The 20,182-nt window shown below is 41.1% G+C and overlaps 1 protein-coding gene across 1 annotated transcript in view; it reads right to left on the reverse strand.

Moving 5' to 3' along the window:
- Positions 1-20,182, reverse strand: part of nid2a (nidogen 2a (osteonidogen)) — a 54,351-nt gene that overhangs the window by 7,581 nt on the left and 26,588 nt on the right. The window contains exons 9-25 of the mRNA XM_048190673.1: positions 19,216-19,362; positions 17,068-17,196; positions 16,442-16,567; positions 15,449-15,676; positions 10,187-10,414; positions 8,946-9,173; positions 8,391-8,618; positions 6,506-6,733; positions 6,017-6,244; positions 5,466-5,693; positions 4,976-5,203; positions 4,425-4,652; positions 3,933-4,160; positions 2,400-2,630; positions 1,978-2,147; positions 1,771-1,900; positions 1,508-1,679 (exon numbers count right to left, since the gene is read on the reverse strand). Coding sequence (XP_048046630.1) covers positions 1,508-1,679; positions 1,771-1,900; positions 1,978-2,147; positions 2,400-2,630; positions 3,933-4,160; positions 4,425-4,652; positions 4,976-5,203; positions 5,466-5,693; positions 6,017-6,244; positions 6,506-6,733; positions 8,391-8,618; positions 8,946-9,173; positions 10,187-10,414; positions 15,449-15,676; positions 16,442-16,567; positions 17,068-17,196; positions 19,216-19,362 — 3,385 coding nt within the window. The remainder of the gene's footprint in view (positions 1-1,507; positions 1,680-1,770; positions 1,901-1,977; positions 2,148-2,399; positions 2,631-3,932; positions 4,161-4,424; positions 4,653-4,975; positions 5,204-5,465; positions 5,694-6,016; positions 6,245-6,505; positions 6,734-8,390; positions 8,619-8,945; positions 9,174-10,186; positions 10,415-15,448; positions 15,677-16,441; positions 16,568-17,067; positions 17,197-19,215; positions 19,363-20,182) is intronic.

Genomic DNA, 20,182 nt, shown 5'->3' on the forward strand with positions numbered 1-20,182 from the left:
CTTTAATCCTGTTATTAGCATGATCACAGATCATGTTCTTTCACAGCCTACCTGACTGAAAGGCCTCATTAATATGCAAGTCATTTCAGGTCATTATTATTCAATTCTTTTGTCTTCTCAGGTGAGAATCACCCATTATACATGAGGATTCCTGCCTCCACGCATACTGTGTTTCTTGACCAAAAGTGTCTTAGAAAATTTAAATCTCTCTATTGTTTTATATGAAGGAGTAGGAAGGATAATTTTTACTTCATTCTGAAGCAAAAACTCTAGTCTACAACCTCCAATACCCAGAAGTCTTATGAACACAGATTTAATATACTTTTTTTGGCCTTATTTCAGTGACTTAAGTTTTTTGTTTTTTCAATAACCACGCATAAACGTTATTCCTTCAAAAACACAAACATGTACATACATGTTCCTCACATATTATTGTAGCCTAGTTTGTGCTGAATACAGTGTAATGACACTTTTTCCATTAATATGTTTATGAACAACTGAAAAAAGCACAAATGTCAGGGCATGTCAAAACTTCTCCAGGGCCCCAAAAATCCTCAGACCCCTGAGGGTTAACTAGAAGGCTGGTTTTGTACGTTTGACTGAACTGTTTGCTTGTGTTTAATATTTTACTTCTTATACTTTTATAATGGGTATTGTTGTTAATTTAAATATTATTGTTCAAAAGATACTATTTTATATAAATAACATGCCATATTTTTGGTATTGAGAAAGAGTCTGTTAGTGATTTCGACTTCAGTGCAATTAGATGGCGGCAAAGACTCTCTTTATGAGTGAGTCAGTCAGTTGGAAAGACTTTCATATTGAAATGGACTGAAAAAAGGAAACAAGGACATTGTTTTTACTTTAAACATCTTACGAGACGCAATTGGCAAATGCATTGTCTAGTGCTGTCATGGAAATGTCTTAAAATGTTAAAAGGATAAAGATATTGCTTTCCTAAGCAGATTGATATGAAGAATATCAGCTAGATGCAGGTAATTCACTCGCTCAGGCGATCTCTCTCTCTTAATACTTTACATATTAAGGCGAGTTTCAATGAAGCGACTCAATGTTCCTTTGTTACTAGTTCTAAAGTGTCTTTTTAGAATTTGTAACGGAGGCTTGGGCTCAACTGTTATACTGTCAACTTGAGATTTGAATATGTGGCGGAAGGAAGTAGTTCCTCACAAAAGAATGTTTTTAAAGAAACTCCGTTGTTGTTTCTTTTTATTTACACACTTGCCATCAAACTGTTGTATAAATGCATTATCACACTCGTAGCCATGCGATATGGCTGTATATCAGCACGCTGTGATTGCCTACCGCCGAATGACAGCCGTGCTGATATACAGCCACTCGTGTGATACTGCTCATATAATATGAGTAAAATCAAACCTTCCAATGACAAGCATTAGTTTATTTCTGGTATTTCTGGTATTGTTTTTATATCTTTAAGATCATTTTTTTTTCATCTAAAAGATCGTTTTTAAGCAATTTAAGCACATACCCTGTAGGGGAGTCCACAATGATGGCTCTGGGATTCACTAAGTCCGTGTCAAACAGAACACGTCTGTCACTTCCATCTAGGTTTGCTGTTTCTATCTTGTCTGGTGTGCTGTCCACCCAAAACAGTCTCCTACGGGCCACATCTACAGCAAGACCCTCTGGACTTGTCAGAGCTGAAAAAGATGGATATAAATAGTAATCAATTATTATATTATATTATAACTGTTAATAATATTTTTTTGTTTTTTTGCAAAATAAACATACCTGTATTGATGATAATCTCAGATTCTGATCCTGGCTCCAGACTGGCTCGATTGATTGTCCGTCCTGCCAGATCTGTCCAGTAAACTTTCCTTTCTCTGCAGTCGTAATCAATGCCGACCACTATAGAGCCCTGAAAGTGCAAACAGAACTGAATTACTATAGTTTTCTCAAAGCCACAGACTTCAATCATTATTGTGCAAGTCTCACATGTAGAGCAAGCAGCACTGAAGATCTCTGCTTGTCCATCTGTGTGCCATTGAGAGGCAAAACTCCAATCTGTTGACCCTGGGCATAGAGCAAAGACGTGCCTGCTGGAGGCGGGGTCACATCTGGGCGTGGCAGAGGGCGCATGGTGGGAGGGGCCACAGTAGGTATACCTAGAAGGTAGGAGATTTGATAGATTGTTTTAGCTTTGGAAAATATATCATTTTGTTGCCTCGTTATGAATATGAACATGAGATTATAAGAAAAATAGAAATGAAATAAAACATATTATTCATAATAATAACAAATACATATTCAACCAAAACAGAAGCATAACTAACTAAGAAGCATCATAACTTTTATTGTCCAAGCATGGAGCCACTTAATTTTTGAAAAATGTACATTTCACACAGAGCGACACTCACAGGCAGGTTTCACAGCGTCGTGTGAGCGGGTTCCTGGTACTTCACGTCCGTTTCGGTCCACACACCAGCAGTAGCTGCTGTCTCCATAGCACTGAACTGGGTTGAACTCGCCAGAGGAGTCACACTGAGGTAGATAGTGGCGGGAATCTGGCTGGCCTGCATATTGCTGCAATAGACTGGCTCTCCAGCGCTCACAGACGGTCTCTGGACGCTGGGTTGGAGGCACTATCACTGGGTGTCAGAGGGGAAACCACAAACATATTACTGATGCTGCACAAAATGTGTATATATATATATATATATATATATATATATATATATATATATATATATATATATATATATATATATTTTAATAACCACATAAAAGGTTTATCAATTAAACAAAAGTATATATGATATTATTATATATAACATATGTAAACTATTTTTATGTGCCCATGAACCTCGATTTCTAAAGAAACAGAAGACATAGTACCAATGTATTTGCTTATTTTCTATCCATTTTCCATTTAACATCTAATTTTAAAAGTTCAATAGCACATTTCCTTCTTTCACAAGTTTTACTCTTGGCTACAAAACATTGAGACAAAATAGGAGGCATTTCTAACTGTGGTGAGAAGAGGACACATCCATTGGCAGTGTTGAGCTGGCCTAAACTGCACATATTTTCCTTCTGCTCTGTAATCTCGATGAACACAGACTGGACTCTGTGAGCTCTGCTACAAATTAGAGTGATTACTTGCACATGATGAGAAACTACTTAGCAAATTAGAAAGCCCATACTTTGCAAGCAATATTACAATTCTAACACCAGTTGCTGGAGGATGACCATGTCAAACATGTTTTAGATGTGTTGCCCATGCAAAAGTTGGCGCTATGATCCTAGTATATGGTGGATGGTTGCCAGGGCGTTTCTATGCAGTTGTTAAGGTGTTCTCTTTGGATGTCAAGTCAAATCAAGTCACCTTTATTTATATAGCGCTTTTTACAATGCAGATTGTGTCAAAGCAGATTTACAGTGATAACTGGTATATAATTTTGGCTGCACATCAGCTCTTAAAGAAAATAGTGTCATGTTATACCATATTGATGTTACAGACTGATTCCACAGTTATTAACATCTTAAGTTTTTTTTTTAAGTTTCTTGTTTTTTTATGTATACTATATAAATTTATAAGACTATATTTTGTGTTACATTATCTTGCCATTAAATTTCAGGAAACTAGTTAACTTTTGTCCATTCTTCTCTCTAGATATGGCTAAGGCTCCACCGGTAATGTAAGTCTATGGGATTTTATTATCTTTTATATCATTCACCAGGTACCAACTCAGAAGTTTGCTTGCTTAGAGAGGCAGCTCCACAACAGTTTAATCCCATTAGACCAAAATCCCACTCAATGGCTGTATATTCAGTTGGCTGTGATTTTATCGCTTTATGCAATGTTTCGGTTTTATTCAAACCTGAAACATTGCTTGACACTGGAAACTTAATACTTGTTGGGACGAGACAACCATGAACAGCTCTCTTACCAGGCTCGTCACAGTTAATTCTCGGGGCTCCAGGTGGAGTTCGGGTTCCCGCTCTCTCCTGCCCCCTACTGTCCACACACCAGCAGTGACCTGTGGACCCGTGGCACTGCTGAGGCCTGTACTGACCCTCCTCATCACACTCAGGGATGAAGGCTCCTACACGAGGAAAACCACCGTTTCCGCTCTGAAGACTGTCTCTGTGCTGCTCACACTGGGTCTTGGGACGACCTGGATACACATGAGATAAACAAGGGATTGTTATTCTGCTCTCTTTCACCACATACCAACCCGTAAATCTGAATGCTTAGAGAAGCAGCCCCATTTACAGTTTAATCCCATTAGACCAAAATCCCACTCAATGGCTGTATATTCAATTGGCTGTGATTTTATCGCTTCATGCAATTGTTTCGGTTTTAATCAAGCCTGAAAAATTGCTTGACACTGGAAACCTAGGACTTGTTAGGACGAGACAACCATGAACAGCTCTCTTACCAGGCTCGTCACAGTTTATTGTCGGGGCTCCAGGTGGAGTTCGGGTTCCCGCTCTCTCCTGCCCCCTACTGTCCACACACCAGCAGTGACCTGTGGACCCATGGCACTGCTGAGGCCTGTACTGACCCTCCTCATCACACTGAGGGATGAAGGCTCCAATCAGAGGTACACCATCGTTTCCGCTCTGAAGACTGTCTCTGTGCTGCTCACACTCGGTCTTGGGACGACCTGGATGCACAAGATACACAAGGGATTGTTATTCTGCTCTCTAAATATGGCTAAGGCCCCACCTGTAATACGAGTCTATAAGATTTTATTAGCTTTTATATCATTCACCAGGTACCAACTCGTAAATCTGAATGCTTAGAGAAGCAGCCCCATTAACAGTTTAATCCCTTTAGACCAAAATCCCACTCAATGGCTGTATATTCAGTTGGCTGTGATTTTATCGCTTCATGCAATGTTTTTAGTTTTAATCAAGCCTGAAAAATTGCTTGACACTGGAAACTTAGGACTTGTTGGGACGAGACAACCATGAACAGCTCTCTTACCAGGCTCGTCACAGTTTATTCTCGGAGTTCCAGGTGGAGTTCGGGTTCCCGCTCTCTCCTGCCCCCTACTGTCCACACACCAGCAGTGACCTGTGGACCCGTGGCACTGCTGAGGCCTGTACTGACCCTCCTCATCACACTCAGGGATGAAGGCTCCAACCAGAGGTACACCATCGTTTCCGTTCTGAAGACTATCTCTGTGCTGCTCACACTGGGTCTTGAGACGACCTGGATACACAAGATACACAAGGGATTGTTATTCTGCTCTCTTTCACCACATACCAACCCGCAAGTTTGATTGCTTAGAGAAGCAGCCCCATCAACAGTTTAATCCCATTAGACCAAAATCCCACTCCATAACTGTATATTAGACTGGCTGTGATTTTATCGCTTCATGCAATTGTTTCAGTTTTAATCAAGCCTGAAAAATTGCTTGACACTGGAAACTTAGGACTTGTTGGGATGAGACGACCATGTATAGCTCTCTTACCAGGGTCGTCACAGTTTATTCTCGGAGTTCCAGGTGGAGTTCGGGTTCCCGCTCTCTCCTGCCCCCTACTGTCCACACACCAGCAGTGACCTGTGGACCCGTGGCACTGCTGAGGTCTGTACTGACCCTCCTCATCACACTGAGGGATGAAGGCTCCTATGCGAGGAACACCATCGTTTCCGCTCTGAAGACTATCTCTGTGCTGCTCACACTGGGTCTTGGGACGACCTGGATACACAAGATACACAAGGGATTGTTATTCTGCTCTCTAAATATGGCTAAGGCCCCACCTGTAATACGAGTCTATAAGATTTTATTAGCTTTTATATCATTCACCAGGTACCAACTCGTAAATCTGAATGCTTAGAGAAGCAGCCCCATTAACAGTTTAATCCCTTTAGACCAAAATCCCACTCAATGGCTGTATATTCAGTTGGCTGTGATTTTATCGCTTCATGCAATTGTTTCAGTTTTAATCAAGCCTGAAAAATTGCTTGACACTGGAAACTTAGGACTTGTTGGGATGAGACGACCATGTATAGCTCTCTTACCAGGCTCGTCACAGTTTATTGTTGGGGCTCCAGGTGGAGTTCGGGTTCCCGCTCTCTCCTGCCCCCTACTGTCCACACACCAGCAGTGACCTGTGGACCCGTGGCACTGCTGAGGCCTGTACTGACCCTCCTCATCACACTGAGGGATGAAGGCTCCTATGCGAGGAACACCATCGTTTCCGTTCTGAAGACTGTCTCTGTGCTGCTCACACTGGGTCTTGAGACGACCTGGATACACAAGATACACAAGGGATTGTTATTCTGCTCTCTTTCACCACATACCAACCTGCAAGTTTGAATGCTTAGAGAAGCAGCCCCATTAACAGTTTAATCCCTTTAGACCAAAATCCCACTCAATGGCTGTATATTCAGTTGGCTGTGATTTTATCGCTTCATGCAATGTTTCAGTTTTAATCAAGCCTGAAAAATTGCTTGACAATGGAAACTTAGGATTTGTTGGGATAAGACAACCATGAACAGCTCTCTTACCAGGCTCGTCACAGTTTATTCTCGGAGTTCCAGGTGGAGTTCGGGTTCCCGCTCTCTCCTGTCCCCTACTGTCCACACACCAGCAGTGACCTGTGGACCCATGGCACTGCTGAGGCCTGTACTGACCCTCCTCATCACACTCAGGGATGAAGGCTCCTATGCGAGGAAAACCACTGTCTCCGCTCTGAATACTGTCTCTGTGCTGCTCACACTGGGTCTTGGGACGACCTGGATACATTTGGGATACAAAAGGGGTTTGTTATTTTTCCATCACGGCACTCAGTGCAAAAATCATAAAGCTACTCAAGTAAAGTTGCAGAGTTAATCATGCAGGTGGTTCTGGCAAAATTCAACCTTAAAATCCTGTATTTTTTTCAGAGGAACAGTGTTGTTATTCTTAACTAAAACAAAAACTATTAAACATAATTTTTGTTATTTGAAATAAAGTTGAATTAAAATAAAATTGAAATATCAGATGAAAAACCTAAACAGCAAAAACTTAAACAAAAATCAGAAATGTTGCCTCGGCAACTAACTGAAATAAAATACGTTTTAAGTTGAAGTACTAAAACTGAAAATAAATAAATAAATAGTTTAATAGAATTAAAAAATAAAAATACAAATGACAAAAGCACATAAGAAAATGACTAAAACAAACTAAAATTATTCAAATGAAAACCAAAGTCCCTTTAAGACAAGTCATTTCACTTGGCGGCCATCTTTGAAACACTTCATGGGCATGTAAGTGCAGCTCCTATCTCTTTGAATGGGGAAACATCAAATTCTCCAAAACTGTTCGCCAACCTTACGATTAAATTTCATATTTGAAATCACCAATGAAATCTAACAACAACTGGCTCATAAATTTAGTTTCTAAACGCTCGAATCATGACAAAAAAAACCTGTATTTTTCAGGCTGGATCAAGCTAATGCGCATGCGCAGACCTAAATGCACATGTCTTCGGAGGCGCACGTCTGACTGTTTCTATAGAAACCGGTGATTCTAACGGCCGCTGCAGTGACGCGATGACTTTACCAGTCGGCGATTGGCTCTTATTTAGAAGGTGGGACTTATTCCGCCATATTGCGCGTTACACTTTCTCCCATTCAAAACAATACGAGTGACGCGTCTTGTGTTATTCTACAGTCTTTGATGAAAACTGAAAATATAAAATCAAAGTAAAAATTCTCACAAATACTATATAATGGTATATAATTAATACTAAAATAACACTTGTGACAATCCCGCGACAATTAATTAATAAAAACATTAGAAATATCATTCTGGAATAGGACGGACGACCTGTTGAGAGAGGACTTTCCTGTAGACCATGGCTGCGTTCCACTCCAGTTTTAGACACGCTCTCGCGAACTTCCCTAAACACTTCCCCTCAGGGGAATCCCTGCTGCCATTTTGAAGTGCGTTCCACTTCGTGAAGTGGACGAGGGAAGTTTACATGGACAGACCCTCGCTTCCTCGATTTTGACAGAGGGAGCGAGTCTACTTCATATGTACACTTCAGGCAGCTCCATAACCCACAATGCAACACGATTATGACATCACCGCATATCATGTTTAATTTACTCCACCACAAACAACTCTATTATATATTAATTATTTTTTAAACATTTAAAACACACATATATACATATAGAATGCTGTATTAAAATTTTTTTTAAGGGGACAAAATAAATAATAAATTAGCTCCATTGCGAATTCCAAGTGATCAAGGGCTTAGGACGTTCCAGTTCAGCCCATTGCATAGGTACAGCCAGTAGTGGGCACTCGTGCAACGTAAGCAATGACGTACATCCGAGTCAACGAGATCAAGTGAAGTTAGCGAGGGAAGGGCATTTAAAAACTGGAACGCAGACCATTTCTTACCAGGCTCGTCACAGTTTATTCTCGGGGCTCCAGGTGGAGTTCGGGTTCCCGCTCTCTCCTGCCCCCTACTGTCCACACACCAGCAGTGACCTGTGGACCCGTGGCACTGCTGAGGCCTGTACTGACCCTCCTCATCACACTCAGGGATGAAGGCTCCTACCAGATGTACACCATCATTTCCGCTCTGAAGACTGTCTCTGTGCTGCTCACACCTGGTTTTAGGACGACCTGGATGGACATGAAATGCACAAGGGACTGTTATTCTGCTCTCTAAATATGGTTAAGGCCCCAGCTTTAATGTAAGTCTATGGGAATTTTTATTAGCTTTTATATCATTCACCAGGTACCAACTTGTAAACATGATTGCTTCAAGAAGCAGCCCCATTAACAGTTTAATCCCATTAGACCAAAATCCCACACCATAGCTGTATATTCAGTTGGCTGTGATTTTATCGCTTCATGCAATGGTTTCAGTTTTAATCAAGCCTGAAAAATTGCTTGACACTGGAAACTTAGGACTTCTTAGGCAGAGACAACCATGAACAGCTCTCTTACCAGGTTCGTCACAGTTTATTGTCGGGGCTCCAGGTGGAGTTCGGGTTCCCGCTCTCTCCTGCCCCCTACTGTCCACACACCAGCAGTGACCTGTGGACCCGTGGCACTGCTGAGGCCTGTACTGGCCCTCCTCATCACACTGAGGGATGAAGGCTCCTATGCGAGGAACACCTTCGTTTCCATTCTGAAGACTGTCTCTGTGCTGCTCACACTGGGTCTTCGGACGACCTGGATACACAAGATACACAAGGGATTGTTATTCCCCCATTACACTCCTTTGCACAACTCTTTTGTTTATAAGAAATGAAAGGGTCTGTGCAAGCTAAAAAGCTGCCTAACTCTAAACTCCAATAAAGTTACAGAATTATCTGTTTTGATCATAATATTGCAGATGTTAATACTGTCAATGTAAACACAGGTGGTTTTCAATCCCATATTTTTCAGAGAGGAATGCAAATGTGTCTACAACATCTCTTCACATTTTGATCCTATCCTCCTTAAAACCTCAGTTTTCATAGACTGCCTTCAGTGAAGTAGCATCTGAAGTTTGTACTAAATGATATTTACTACAATTCAAAAGTTTGAAATCAGTTTGAAATCAAAGATGTTTTTAAAAAAAAATTAATATGTTAATACTTTTATTCAGCAAAGATGCATAACATTGATGAAAAGTAACAGTAATGGCTTTTACACCGTGTTACATATATTATGTTTCAAACAAATTCTGTTCTTTTAAACCTTTTATTCAGAAAAGAATCCAGAAAAAATACAAGGTTTCCACAAAAATATTAAGCACTACAACTGTTTTAAACATTGATAATAATAGGAAATGTTTCTTGAGCAGCAAATCAGCATATTAGAATGATCTCTGAAGGATCATGTGACACTGAAGACTGGAGTAATGTTGCTGAAAATTCAACTTTGCCTTGACAGGAATAAATTTTCTTTTTAAACTGTAATAATATTTCTCAATATTAGAGTTTTTACTGTATTTTTAATCAAATAAATGGAGGCATGGTGAGCAGAAGAAACTTCTTTCAAGAACTTTAAAACCTATCTCAACCGTATGAATAATAGTGTATTCCAACAAAAAAGCAATTGCTACCTCTCTATAACAGATCCCATGACAATTAATTAATAAAAACCATTAGAAATGTTATTTAAAATAGAACCTACTGAGAGAGGACTGTGATGTAATTTTCCCCCCAAAAATCTCCAATTTACCGTAGACCATTTCTTACCAGGCTCGTCACAGTTTATTCTCGGGGCTCCAGGTGGAGTTCGGGTTCCCGCTCTCTCCTGCCCCCTACTGTCCACACACCAGCAGTGACCTGTGGACCCGTGGCACTGCTGAGGCCTGTACTGACCCTCCTCATCACACTGAGGGATGAAGGCTCCTATGCGAGGAACACCATCGTTTCCGCTCTGAAGACTGTCTCTGTGCTGCTCACACTGGGTCTTGGGAAGACCTGGATGCACAAGATACACAAGAAATTGTTATTCTTCCATTACACTCCTTTGCACAACACTTTGTTTATAAGAAATGAAAAGTTTTGTGCAAGCTAAAGAGCTGTCTAAACTCCAAAAAGGTCACAGAATTATCTGTTTTGATCATAATATTGCAGATGCTAATACTGTCCATGTAAACACATGTGGTTTTGACAACCCTTGATCTTCCCTAAAATCACTAGGTTACTGTTCGTAACCTCGTGACCTCTACAGAAGCATCCAATTGCACCAAGTCTGGCTTGACAGACCCCTTACCAGAGTACATAAAGCACCTGCACGCTCTACCTTTCCTCAGTGAGCATATTCGCAGCGGAGCAAGATTGGAGGGGGCACTAAAGACCTGGCTCTGTCGATGTAAACCCACAGAGTGAAAAGAGGAAAGCTCAATCACCTCACATATGAATGCTGGGAAGCATTTAGGCACCGTTCACACAGCACCCCGTATTGACAGAAAAACACAGAATTGTTGACATTTTTGCAGATTTATTAAAAAAGAAAAACTGAAATATCACATGGTCCTAAGTATTCAGACCCTTTGCTGTGACACTCATATTTAACTCAGGTGCTGTCCATTTCTTCTGATCATCCTTGAGATGGTTCTACACCTTAATTTGAGTCCAGCTGTGTTTGATTATACTGATTGGACTTGATTAGGAAAGCCACACACCTGTCTATATAAGACCTTACAGCTCACAGTGCATGTCAGAGCAAATGAGAATCATGAGGTCAAAGGAACTGCCTAAAGAGCTCAGAGACAGAATTGTGGCAAGGCACAGATCTGGCCAAGGTTACAAAAAAATTTCTGCTACACTTAAGGTTCCTAAGAGCACAGTGGCCTCCATAATCTTTAAATGGAAGACGTTTGGGATGACCAGAACCCTTCCTAGAGCTGGCCGTCCGGCCAAACTGAGCTATCGGGGGAGAAGAGCCCAAAGATCACTGTGGCTGAGCTCCAGAGATGCAGTCGGGAGATGGGAGAAAGTTGTAGAAAGTCAACCATCACTGCAGCCCTCCACCAGTCGGGGCTTTATGGCAGAGTGGCCCGACGGAAGCCTCTCCTCAGTGCAAGACACATGAAAGCCCGCATGGAGTTTGCCAAGATGGTGAGAAATAAGATTCTCTGGTCTGATGAGACCAAGATAGAACTTTTTGGCCTTAATTCTAAGCGGTATGTGTGGAGAAAACCAGGCACTGCTCATCACCTATCCAATACAGTCCCAACAGTGAAGCATGGTGGTGGCAGCATCATGCTGTGGGGGTGTTTTTCAGCTGCAGGGACAGGACGACTGGTTGCAATCGAGGGAAAGATGAATGCGGCCAAGTACAGGGATATCCTGGACGAAAACCTTCTCCAGAGTGCTCAGGACCTCAGACTGGGCCGAAGGTTTACCTTCCAACAAGACAATGACCCTAAGCACACTGCTAAAATAACGAAGGAGTGGCTTCACAACAACTCTGTGACTGTTCTCGAATGGCCCAGCCAGAGCCCTGACTTAAACCCAATTGAGCATCTCTGGAGAGACCTAAAAATGGCTGTCCACCAACGTTTACCATCCAACCTGACAGAACTGGAGAGGATATGAAAGGAGGAATGGCAGAGGATCCCCAAATCCAGGTGTGAAAAACTTGTTGCATCTTTCCCAAAAAGACTCATGGCTGTATTAGATCAAAAGGGTGCTTCTACTAAATACTGAGCAAAGGGTCTGAATACTTAGGACCATGTGATATTTCAGTTTTTCTTTTTTAATAAATTTTCAAAAATGTCAACAATTCTGTGTTTTTCTGTCAATATGGGGTGCTGTGTGTACATTAATAAGGGAAAAAAATGAACTTAAATGATTTTAGCAAATGGCTGCAATATAACAAAGAGTCAAAAATTTAAGGGAGTCTGAATACTTTCCGTACCCACTGTAGCAGAATATTTTAGTCCAGAGACAGGTGACGCATATATACATCAAATAGGCCTACATACATGCATGCACAGTTTTAACGCAGCTTTAATCGGCTTTTTGGTTATTTCATGACTATAGACGACAGAACTACGATGTTGCTCATAGTTTCTTTTGTGCTTTATTTATAGTGAGTAATATACAGCGCACCATATTTGCGCGTGATTGAAAAGTGCGGGGTCTTGTAACCCACCAGTTGAGAAACATTTGCGTAAGCTATATATAACGTTCGCCGTTCACTGTTGTTGTGCTGAAGCTCATTCGGCACCTGTATCATTTCCGCACACATCTGACTTGCGCCTGGCACTGAGGCGAAGTTGGAGTGTGCGTCTGAAAAGTCTCCCGTTTTTGTGTTCTTAAAGAGACGGTTCTGCGTTTAAATAAATGCAATTCTTGTCAACAAAAAAGTAGACAGAAACAGCAGTTGTGAGCGGGGTGGCCAAAGGGGTGGACAAGCTTAGGCCAAGGGTGGCCACGGCCTGCGACGTGAAGTGACCAAGAGGGGGGCTGATGTTGAAAAACCACATCTTCCTTTTTATTGTTGCGACGTTGTTGCATGAGGACAACATCAGGGCCAAAAAGAGCCTGGCCAGGTTCCACTTGATCTCCTGCTGTGCGCCTCTTTTTATTGTTGTTTTATTGTCACCCATTCTACATGCAGCCATATCCTTAATTTCTAGACCTGCCAAGTAGTGCTTAAGATAGACCTGCCAAGTAGTGCTTTGCGCAAGCCGGGAAGATGGCCAGGAGCTGTTTCCTAAGACGCTCACACATTTCGAGAAGGATCGTGTGCAGTTACACAGCCGAGCCGCGGACCGGGAGAACTTGGGCAGACGGGATGAATTCCTCATTGTCTTAGCCCAAGTAAAGCAGGGTCATCGTCCTTGCCAGGCGGCTAATAATAAAAGCATGGAAATACCAGGAAGGATTTCCTTGAGTAAACCCTCATCAGATTGGCCAGCCCAACTGAGAGCAGGCATGCTCCAGGAGGCCCCAAGAGGTGTGACAGCTCCTATATCAGAGTCCTATTGCTCATCCGTGCTTTGGGTAGAAGAAACTTCAAGTCAACGATGAAGAGCTAGGTAATGGCTGCAGTTTTCCAAGAGCGGAAATGTTTCCTCTGCGTGCTTCAACCTCGCAGAAGGGATGGGAATCCCTCGTGACAATGAAGGAACCGCAGGCGGCAGGGCATGTACGCAACTGCTATTACGTCAAGTTAGCAGGAGTGGCGAGTTTAGCCTGATCCATAGGAGAGGTGAAAAGCATAGAAACAGGCGGGCAGCCTGAGAAAAATCAAGGTAACAAGCTTGCGGACCAAGAAAAAAACAACAACTGACTGTAATATCCTGACAATCATGCCTTGCGGAGGCAGACTGATGATATTTCCTCCTGTAGACTGCTAGTATAGTCAGGCGAAAAACAGTAGAGCTGCGAAAAAAAAGAGACCGCGAGAAACGAATATCAACTGGGGAAAAGTAGCGCACAGGTGCTTTATGCACTCTGGTAAGGGCCGGTCCCTTTCCTGGCATTGGGCACGCGCTCCTGTCTGTCAAGCCAGACTTGGTGCAATTGGATGCTTCAGCAGAGGTCAGGTGCGAAAGCCCTTCCCATAGGTGGATCTCGAACACGAGTTGATGAAAGCGAACCTATATTTTTCAGAGAGGAATGCAATAGACCCCTTAATCGCCTACGTCACTGTGACGTCACCACTCTAGCTGGAGGCAAAACATAAATAAGAAAGTTTGAGGTTTTGACTTTAAAATGACGTCTTGTTGTGTTTTTGGCTGCCAGAATAGAAGGAACAGGACTTTTGGTTCAAAACTAAAGTTTTACCAGATCCCGGCAGACATTCCTTCACAGAAATCAAAAAGATAATTGTGGTTGAAAGCAATACAGCGTACAGACTGGACAGAGACGATCATAAATAATGCTTGTGTTTGCAGTGCACACTTCATATCAGGTAAAATAATCAATGCATATGTAATGGTGTGTTGGTTTTATCTAGTACAAATCAGCAAGTTTCTGTTTTATAGGTGAAATGTCACCAACTTTCAGTGCACTAGCTAGCTTAAATGTTAAACAAACATACAGCGATAGATGTGTGTGCCATCCTTTGAATGGCCTCTTAAAATAATCCACATTGCTAGCCATAATCATAGTTAGCCCAGCATTAGGTTACATTAGACAATAAGCCTTGACAAAATTCCCCGAACCAACCGAAAGTAATTCATATGTTGTCTAGGAAATATCCAAAACTTAAGTTAATTTACAAAAATAGCTGTCACGGTCCCGCAGAGTCAGTGACTGTACATATTCGGACAGTTCTGAACATTTTTCGGCATCTGTGTTTAATAAATCCCTCCTAAAACATGCTAGCTTACGCTTGTCAACATTGAGCCCAGCGTCTCTTTTTGCCTCCAGCTAAGCCCCGCCCACCAGGAAACGTTTACAAACTTTTAAGGGGTCTATATGTGTATACAACAGAAGAATTGTATCTCTTCACACTGTGATCATATCCTCCTTAAACTCTCAGGGTCAGGGTCAGGGCCTGCTTTCCCAGACTGCCTTCAGTGAAAGTGAAGAATTGAATACATTTTTTCAACAAAGATGCATAAAAATGATCAAATGTGACTTCTACAAAAATATTATGTTTCAAATAAATGCTGTTCTTTTGAACTTTTCATTCATTAGTTCATCATTGAATCCTGAAAGAATGCATCACAGGAAATGTTTCTTGAATGCTAAAATCAGCATATTAGAATGATTTTTGAAGGATCATGTGACACTGAAGACTGGAGTAACGATGCTAAAATTTCAGCTTTACCATCACAGGAATAAATTAATTTTTTAAATATAGTAAAATAGAGAACATTTATTTTAAAATAGAATAATATTTCATATTACAGTTTTTACTGTATTTTTGATCAAATAAATGCAGCTTTCGTGAGCATTTGAAGAACATTAAAACCGACTCGAAAATGTGACCTATTGAGAGAGGACTGTGTCATAGTTTTCCCCCAAAAAAGTTCAGGTAGACCTGCTTACCAGGCTCGTAACAGTTTATTCTCGGAGCTCCAGGTGAAGTTCGGGTTCCCGCTCTCTCCTGCCCCCTACTATCCACACACCAGCAGTGACCTGTGGACCCGTGGCACTGCTGAGGCCTGTACTGACCCTCCTCATCACACTCAGGGATGAAGGCTCCAACCAGAGGTACACCATCTTTTCTGCTCTGAAGACTATCTCTGTGCTGCTCACACTGGGTTTTGGGACGACCTTCAAGGTAAAGGTACCAGAGATTAATTATAGAATTTGTAACTTTAATTGAAGAAAAAATGAAAATTCTGTCTCCCTCATGTTGTTCCAAACTCAAGACTTTCATTTAGCTTTGGAACACACACACACACACACACACAAAAAGAAATCTGAGATTTCTGTCCCTCTACTGAAAGTCTATTCACCCAATACTCGCATCAAAACATTCTTAACGAGATTGTTATTCATATTAATCGAGCAGTTTAATTCAAATCTTTTGAAGAGACATGATTGCTTGATATAATTTAGACTTTTATTCACCTATAAACTTTGATCAGCAAACAATTAGATTTTTAGCACTCAAATATGGTATCGGAAGCCAATCTCGCATGTCACACCAGCACGCTTCCGCAAGATCCAATGAGTTTTTTTCTTACGCATCAAGCAAGTACAGCTGAGCTTAAGTTTATATATTCGCTGATCAATGTTTACTTGTGATTAAAAGCCTAAATTAAATCTGTTCATTACATAAAGAGATTGTGTCTCTTCAGAAGACTTGGATTAAACCGCTCAATTCATATTATTTTATGATCTCTTTATAAACATTTTGAAGCATCAGAGTTTTAGGTTAAAAGACTTTCAATGGAGGGACAGAAATCTCTCAGATTTCATTAAAAATACTTTATTTGTGTTGCGAAGATGAATGAAAGTCTGGGTTTGGAACGACATCAGGGTGGGTAAATGATGACAGAACTTTCTTTTTAAATAACAACATCAACCAACTACCATTTTGAGGGTGGCACTGGAAACCATCTCCATGGTATCCTGGTTGGCACTGGCACTGGAAAGATCCCGGACTGTTGGAGCACAAGGCCTGGGCGTGACACGGCTGGTCACGACACTCGTCTACATCTGCAAAAACCACAAAACACAACACTCACTCCATAATTAAAACAAATACAACATTAACTACATTTCCCAGGATGTTAGTCTGAGTCATTCTAGCGGTTGCCTAAAAACTCCAAACACCCACTATCCCGTCAAAGACCAGAGAGCGCTAAACAGGAAGGAGATTTTCCAATGCAATTCGGCTCACTGAGTTAACTGTCCTCTGACCCCCTTGTGTTCTTCAGCTGCGAGTCTCCTACGCACATTCCCTGAGTGAGGACATTGGGTCATTGTTTCAAAATACCCTCCCCTCCCCAATGTCTCTGGTTACCTCTGCCTCTCTTCACACTGCAAACCCTTCACCTTCAGCATTTAGCTGAGAGAATGAGTCTGTGATCTTACCAACATTTAACCTCTCTATATATATAGATATACATTGATCTCTGAATGATAAATAATAATATCCAAAGTGGTTGGTTTGAGTTTTGTTTAATCAGGGCACAGGAAACAAATAAGTTTCTTACCCTGACATGTGCGGCCATCAAATCCAAACTCAAATCCGCCCTCACACTGACAGCGATGGCTTCCGGGCAGGTTCACACAGTATGAGTGAGCACCACAGGAGCTCAGACTTTCTGCACACTCATCAACATCTAAAAGGAGAAAGAAACTGCTCAATAACAACCCACAATGCTCTAATTTTAACCAACCATTTTCTTGGAAGCTAAGTGTTTAGAAAGCTGTAAGAGGTGCCTTGGTGTGTGGCAAACATGTCAGTGAGGCGCTGGAGAGATAAAGCATGCCCTAAGATCCTGACATTTGTGATGACAGAGGAAGATAGAAGGGGATCTCGTCCCTGTCGGAGTGCGTGGGAACAGGCCTGAGGCTCTGGGTGGGTTAAGAGCTGGTCAGCAGGAGACCTGGTTTTGATCACTGCTAATTACAGGGAGGGTAAGGAACCCATGGTCCCCCTCTCTCTCTCTTAATTTTTCTCTGCTCTCTTTCCTTGACCCCCTTATTATCTACTCTAGAGTGAAGAGTTCAGACAGGTGATAAAATTGTACTCTAATAGGAACATGATGCCTGAAAAAACACCCATACACACTCACGCACACATAATCAAGCGCAGACAGTGCCTTCAGAGTAGCATAGGGAAATGTGATTCATTCTGGTGAATCAGTTCATTCGGATGGTTTGTTCCAAAGATCCAGTTCTAAAAAAATGAGTCAGTGAATCAAATTAAGTGGATGAGGTTGTGTCAGATCATTTTTAACAACAAATAAAAAAATACTGCCAATATCAATTTCTAATGACATTTATAGTAGTATTAATAATTATTCCACAATATTTCTTTCAAACAGTTTAAGTCATTCACTTTCAGTGAGAAATTTTGGGATTTTTTTTGCAGTGTTTTATGGGTCACAGCTGAGAAAAGTTCAACTTTATGCAAATTAGTTTTATGGACATGATGCATGGATAATTTCATTTTTGAAAACTGTCGGCATAAAAATGATGCATGGACAGTTTCTTTTTTTAATCATTCATCTTGTTTGTGATATTATACAATATGCACTGCAGCAGTTTATATATTACATAACACTTTCCCACCCAGAATGTTAGTTTTTAAGTGCAAGAAAGATGATTCATTGTCAAATTGGAATCAGTTTGTTCAGATGCTTTGTTCCAAAGAACCAGTTCTAAAAAAATGATTCACTGAATCAAAAAAAAGAATCATACCAAAAAGTATTCTCAAAAGTCTTCTTGGAGCATTTTACATTTCATTCATGTAGTAAAATTGTTGTTTATCACTGCGTTTCTGATTAGTATATGTAGGTTGCGTCAGGTAATTCTACACAACAAAATACACAAAATTGTTGCCGATATTAATGTTAATTAATAATAATGGCAATACATCTCATTGGTGATCAGATTTTCAAAAGCTATGACCAGTTGTGCAGCCCAACCTCTCTTTTGCTTTGTGAATCAGTTCAACATAATCATTGATTCAGACATTATTTCATGTCTCAATGTCAAATATCATCTGGAATTGGGGCTCATGAGGAAAAAAAAGCACATCTGTGTGAGTACATTGGGAGTTTTCCGGAGGGGAGGTACAATTTGCTCTCACCCCTCTTCAAACGAGCAAATATTAGGTGGTCTCACCCCCCCAACTAGCTTGAAGCTGAGGATGTGGCCTCTTGCATGTGCAGCTCAAACAGAAATGCCACAGCAATGCATCTTTGCTTACAAATCCTTCCCAGACTCACCGCAACTCCACAGATCTCCCACATTCCACCTAAAGAGTGTTTAGTCTTTCTGTTGTTTGACTTGGTAACAGTGGGAGGAAGAAGATAAGAGACGAACGGGGGGAAAGACCCCATGCACGTTAACGATTCACTGAGGGTTTCCTCTACTTTGCGTCTGACTCATCGGATAGGAAACGTCTGGTTGTGCTAATGCACTACGGTGGTGATGACCCCACTTCTGAACGAACTGTAGTGTTGATGTTACACAGATGCATTGCTCTAAGACGAAAGTTTTGGGTTATTCTAGAAGTATTCCAGACCCTTGACTGATTAAACAGAGTGTCAAGGGCCTAGAATTGAATTTACGGCTCAAACATGTGTGTTTGTGTAAAGGCGGAGGAGATATTTCCATATAACTTCTCTTACCATAACAGTTGCGACCGTCTCCACTGTAACCTGTGGCGCACTGGCACGAGAACAGCTGTCCCTCGCCCGGCACGCACTGTGCAGTTGTGTCACAGTCATGATTTCCAGAGTAACAGGGGTTCACATTTTCTGGCTCGGTTTCTCCAGCTGAGAAAAGATGTGAAGGCAACAAAACTATAAATAGGAAAGCAGCAAAATGAGCTAATATCACTACAAATAATGTCTTATGTAATCTCAATGGATCTCAACTGAATCAGTCCCATAGAAAACTAAGCAAAGTGAAACACTTCTATAATAGGGGGCCAAAAGAGGTCAATAGTCAAGGTCCTTTCACACCAAGGACAACAACTATAACTATATAGTTTTAACAGCTGCTCTAATTCTATGAGAATAGGGAGGTCCACACCACAGCAATGAAAAGGGATGCACCGAAATTTCAAAATAGCATTTCGAAAATATATGCCCCTCAGTGTTCAGCACTCAGGCTTCACTCTCACTCCGCTCAATATTTGGCTCTATGCACGTGCGCTCCGCTCAGTTGCTCATGGCCCATGTGAACGCTCCACTCATGTACCGCTCATGCTTATCAGAAAATCAAAGTCCTCTCAAATAACGCGCCGACATGAATTTTCTATGTATTAGTATACTTCTTTCTGTTTGCAATAGCCCTACTGTGCTGTAACATGGTGTGGTATAGCCGTGCTGGGCAACGCTGGTAAAACGAAGATACCTTCTCTTGTTTACTGATAATAGCTTTTTAGGACTATACATTATTTGGATAATTGGTCAAAAAATAAATCTGTTAAATCTGATTCTGTTGCACAGAACTGAATAAAGAGTAATATATTCATATTTAATATTAATATATTTTCTGTCCAATTTTAGTGTGTTACTTTCAATAAAAGTGTGGTTATTTTATTTTATTGGCTTGTATTTTTTATATTCAGTACCATTAAATGTATTGGAT

This window comes from Megalobrama amblycephala, linkage group LG5 (assembly GCF_018812025.1).
Source record: "Megalobrama amblycephala isolate DHTTF-2021 linkage group LG5, ASM1881202v1, whole genome shotgun sequence".
NCBI lineage: Eukaryota > Metazoa > Chordata > Actinopteri > Cypriniformes > Xenocyprididae > Megalobrama > Megalobrama amblycephala.